A 4,852-nucleotide genomic window follows, 5' to 3' on the forward strand; every position below is an offset into this window, starting at 1 on the left:
AGTTGCTCACTGGGTCGTGAGTGTCTGCTGGCACATCCAGTGGTTGGTGAGTGAGAGGCCGCGTTTCTCCTGGAACTCCAGTGCTGATGGGCTGCAATGCGCTGAGCTAGCCTCCCTGCTTTGCAAACCAGTGCTCCACGGGCCCCTCCCTCGCGAAGAGAGGCTCGGCTGGGACTCAGGGCCCTAGGGTGCTTCTCATACCAAGTACTGTCATTTATTAGCTCAACTGGGGCCTGGAATGGCCGTATCATGGACAGATTTTGAGCGTGAGTTGGGTAGACTTGGATTCAAGGCTCAGCTCCACAGCTTGTCAGCTGTATGACAGTTGCTGCACTTTTGGGAACCTTATTTCATCATCTGTATAATGGGGGTAATAATAGTCTTCCCTGTAGGTTTTTAAAATGAGAATTAAATGAGATAATATATGTGCATAGCACATAGTGTTTTTAAAAAATGGCAGTAGAGGCCAGGTGTAGTGGCTCACACCTGTAATCCCAGCACTCTCTGGGGGGGAGGGGTGGGCAGGAGAATCACTTGAGGCCAGGAGTTCAAGACCAGCCTGGGCAACATAGTGAGACCCAGCTCTACAGAAAATCAAAAAATTAACTGGGTGTGGTGGTACACACCGGTAGTCCCAGCTACTTGGCAGGCTGAGATGGGAGGATCGCTTGAGTCCAGGAGGTCAAGGCTGCAGTGAGCCATAATCATGTCACTGCATCTTAGCCTGGTTGGCAGAGTGAGACCCTGTCTCAAAAAAAAAAAAAAAAAAAAAAAGAAAGAAAGAAAAAAGAAAATGGTGCAGTGGTAGCTAATTATAACTAACAAGGATAAAACTTTAAGATAAGAAAACTAAAACAGAGAAAACCGTTCCAGTGCTTGGGTTAAAGGTGCCAAGTCTTGGCTTACCTTGGATGGATGCCTGAGGGTGAGGGAAAGGTATGGGGTTCTAACACACTTGTGAAACTCTGAGCTTCTTATTTACTCTGGGACTTTTAAGACATGTCAAGACAAAGCCATGAGGAGATCACCCAGGGGCCTTGGCCATGGAAGGTGCAGCATTAATGAATAAACAGGGAATTCAGGGTTCTGGAAGCCTTTCTCCTGCTTCAGCGTCTGTCTGTGTGAGTGACAGGTCCAGGGGCAGCAGGAGCTCACGGAGCTCATGGAAACTGTCCGGGTCTTAAAGGTTTTCCCTTTTTGACCAGTCCACTCCCATGCAAACCCAGCTCCCTGTGAGAAGAGGCGGGGCAGGATAGCTTGCTGAGAAAGCCTCTGCGTGGACTCTTCTTAGACTTGGGTTCAGGTCCTGGCTCTGCTCCCGATCACCAAGTGACCCTGGGCAAAGCCCTTCCCCTCCCCTTGAAAAGACCTTGGTTTCTTTTTTGGATGAGGTGAAGAAACTAGAAGATGGGTTGGGTCCCTTCTGGCTCTAAGACCCTCTGAGTGTCATTCATTCATTCCAGTCATTCATTTCAAATAACGGAGTGTCCTTTATACATCACTTGGGGTCTAGGAATACAAGTTTGAAGAAAGGACAGTCCCATTCCATGCGACGGGGCCCAAGAGCATGCACAATTGAGTATAGTCCCATGGCCACACAGGAAAATGGTGTGGACCCAGTGCTGGGGACCCAGAAGCAAAAGCAACTTATTCTTTGGGAGAGTTGTGAAAAGCTTTACTGGAACATTTGGGTCAGGCTTTGAGGCGTGAATAAGAGTTTGCCTGGGGGAGCAGAGCTCGGGGACTCTGAAGTCTGGGCTACAGATCTCCCACCAGCTCATGAGTCCCCAGCAAACAATTTAATTCATGAGCTTTGCTCGCTGTCTTTATTGAAGAAGTGGGGGTACTCATAGTGCCTCCTAGTTTGTGATGAGGATTTCCTGGGGCAATCCACAGAAGGGATTTAGTGCCCTGTAAATAGGGAGTGCTCGAATCAGCTTTTATTGTGTCATCATTCACGGGTTCACCTCTTACTGCCCCAGCCTCGTAGCTGTGTGATCTTGGGTGAAGGGCTTCAGTCTTCTCATCTGTAAAATGACAATGATAACAACCGCCATTGATTTTGAGGATTCACTGAGATCGTGCATTTGAGGTGCTTTGCATGCTAGACAGCACCTGGTGGCGACTGTGACTGTTTTTTGGCTGGTAGTGCTGCCACCAGCGCCCACCTGGGAGTGGTGTGGGGGGCTGGGCGGCCGGAGCTGTGGCCTGCAGCTCACCTGTGCTTTCTGTGCCCCGCTCTCGCAGGTACCAGATCCACACAGGACTCCAGCACTCCATCATCCGCCCTCGGCAGCCCAACTGCCTGCCTCTGGACCAGGTGACGCTACCCCAGAAGCTGCGGGAGGCGGGGTACTCCACCCACATGGTGGGCAAGTGGCACCTGGGCTTCTACCGGAAGGAGTGTCTGCCCACCCGCCGGGGCTTCGACACCTTCTTGGGCTCGCTCACGGGCAACGTGGACTACTACACGTATGACAATTGCGACGGCCCCGGCGTGTGTGGCTTCGACCTGCACGAGGGCGAGACGGTGGCCTGGGGGCTGAGTGGCCAGTACTCCACCATGCTCTACGCCCAGCGCGCCAGCCGCATCCTGGCCAGCCACAGTCCCCAGCAGCCCCTCTTCCTCTACGTGGCCTTCCAGGCAGTGCACACGCCCCTACAGTCCCCCCGCGAGTATCTGTACCGCTACCGTGCCATGGGCAACGTGGCCCGGCGCAAGTACGCGGCCATGGTGACCTGCATGGACGAGGCCGTGCGCAACATCACCTGGGCCCTCAAGCGGTACGGCTTCTACAACAACAGCGTCCTCATCTTCTCCAGCGACAACGGCGGCCAGACCTTCTCCGGGGGCAGCAACTGGCCGCTGCGGGGACGCAAGGGCACCTACTGGGAGGGGGGCGTGCGGGGCCTGGGCTTCGTCCACAGCCCCCTGCTCAAGCGGAAGCGGCGCACGAGCCGGGCGCTGGGGCACATCACCGACTGGGACCCGACGCTGGTGGGCCTGGCGGGCGGCACCACCTCCGTGGCCGACGGACTGGACGGCTACGACGTGTGGCCGGCCATCAGCGAGGGCCGGGCCTCGCCACGCACGGAGATCCTGCACAACATCGACCCGCTCTACAACCACGCGCGGCACGGCTCCCTGGAGGGCGGCTTCGGCATCTGGAACACGGCCGTGCAGGCCGCCATCCGCGTGGGTGAGTGGAAGCTGCTGACCGGCGACCCGGGCTACGGCGACTGGATCCCGCCGCAGACGCTGGCCGCCTTCCCCGGCAGCTGGTGGAACCTGGAGCGGATGGCCAGCGTCCGCCAGGCTGTGTGGCTCTTCAACATCAGCGCCGACCCCTATGAGCGGGAGGACCTGGCCGGCCGTAGGCCCGACGTGGTCCGCATGCTGCTGGCCCGCCTGGCCTACTACAACCGCACGGCCATCCCCGTGCGCTACCCGGCCGAGAACCCCCGGGCCCACCCGGACTTCAATGGGGGTGCCTGGGGGCCCTGGGCCAGCGAGGAGGAGGAGGAGGAGGAGGAAGAGGAGGAGGACCGGGTGCGAAGCTACACCCGGGGTCACCGCAAGAAGAAGTGCAAGATTTGCAAGCTTCGGTCTTTCTTCCGCAAACTGAACACCAGGCTCATGTCCTACCGGATCTGAGGGGGAGGAGGGTGTCTGTCCCCAGATGTTCTTGCCCCCTCAGACTGCCCCTGCTCCTTCTCAGGGAGAAGCCTGGGGGCACGTCTCCCGCTGCAGGGAAACAGAAGCCTAGAGCCCCTCGGCTGAACGGGGAGTCGGTCAGACCAGGATGCCCGGGGCTCAGTCCCGCCTCTTATTGGTCAGCTTGCTCTGTGACCTCAGGGGACCTGCATGAGCTTTCGGCTTCAGTTTGCTCATCTGTAAAGTGGGCTCGAATGACCTTGTGACTCTGTGGTGGTTCCTGAGGCTGGAACTGCCCCTCACGGGTCATTTAAGCCCTCGCCCTTAACTCTGGACCTTCTCTGTGCTGCTTGGGTGAGGGCCACAGGGAGGCCACTCCAGGCTGGAGCGCGGCAACCTGGCTGCTGTCTGGAGGGGTCCCCTGAGCGCTGAGGGTGGAGAGCAGGGATCGGGGTGGGCCTTCCTGGGTCTTCACCTGGCCTGTGCCCGTCCCGGGGTCAGGCTGGCACGGGGAGCTGTGGTGCAAAGCTCTTCTCCCAGCCCTCCAGCACCCAGAGACATCAGCTGGGCCATCGGCCGGCGGCAGAGTGGAGGGGGGCGAGACAGCTTCCAGAAGAGCCCTGCACCAGGACTCAGGACACCTGGGCCCTCCCTGGCCCAGGCACAGCCCTTCCCGCATGGGCCTTGGTTTCCCCACTGGGAAATGGGGTGCTAGCCCGGACTCTGCTTCCCTCACACCCAGGGCCACAGAAGATTGGCCAAGGCAAGGTTGTGGGGGAGCCGGTGAACTCGATTAAAGTGGCATCCCACGGAAGGGAGCCTGCAGGCCGTCTGTGGGCACGTGTGGGGTGCCTGTGCCTTCGGGGTGGCCAAGTGAGCAGTAGAGGGGGTGGCCAGCATCCTAGGAGGCAGGAGGGATCTACTGTGTGACCTCTGGCAGATCCCTGACCCTCAGTGTGCCGCTGTGTGCAGTGGGTGATCTAAGAACCCTTCCTATTGGGCAGCTCTGTGCGTGTGTGCGCGCGTGTGTGCGTGTGTCGGGGCGTGGGGGTTGCGGGCCTGCCTGCCGCAGAGCACGGCGTGCTCCCTCCGCACACTCGTTCTGCATGTCTCCTTCAGGTTCCAGTCAGCACGGTGTGTGTAGGCGAAAGCCCTGCTGTGAATTTTGAAAATAGTTATTTTTGTCGCTGGCAAAGC

General features: G+C 58.2%; 1 protein-coding gene across 1 annotated transcript in view; it reads left to right on the forward strand.

Moving 5' to 3' along the window:
• Positions 1 to 3,701, forward strand: part of ARSI (arylsulfatase family member I) — a 5,436-nt gene extending 1,735 nt beyond the window's left edge. Inside the window, exon 2 of the mRNA XM_008061045.2 lies at positions 2,248 to 3,701. Within this exon, the coding sequence (XP_008059236.1) occupies positions 2,366 to 3,655 (1,290 nt within the window). The 5' untranslated portion in view covers positions 2,248 to 2,365 and the 3' untranslated portion in view covers positions 3,656 to 3,701. The remainder of the gene's footprint in view (positions 1 to 2,247) is intronic.
• Positions 3,702 to 4,852: the final 1,151 nt, after the last annotated feature.

The sequence above is a fragment of the Carlito syrichta genome, unplaced genomic scaffold (assembly GCF_000164805.1).
Source record: "Carlito syrichta isolate Samal-C Ts95f unplaced genomic scaffold, Tarsius_syrichta-2.0.1 Scaffold305012, whole genome shotgun sequence".
In the NCBI taxonomy this organism is placed as follows: Eukaryota; Metazoa; Chordata; class Mammalia; order Primates; family Tarsiidae; genus Carlito; species Carlito syrichta.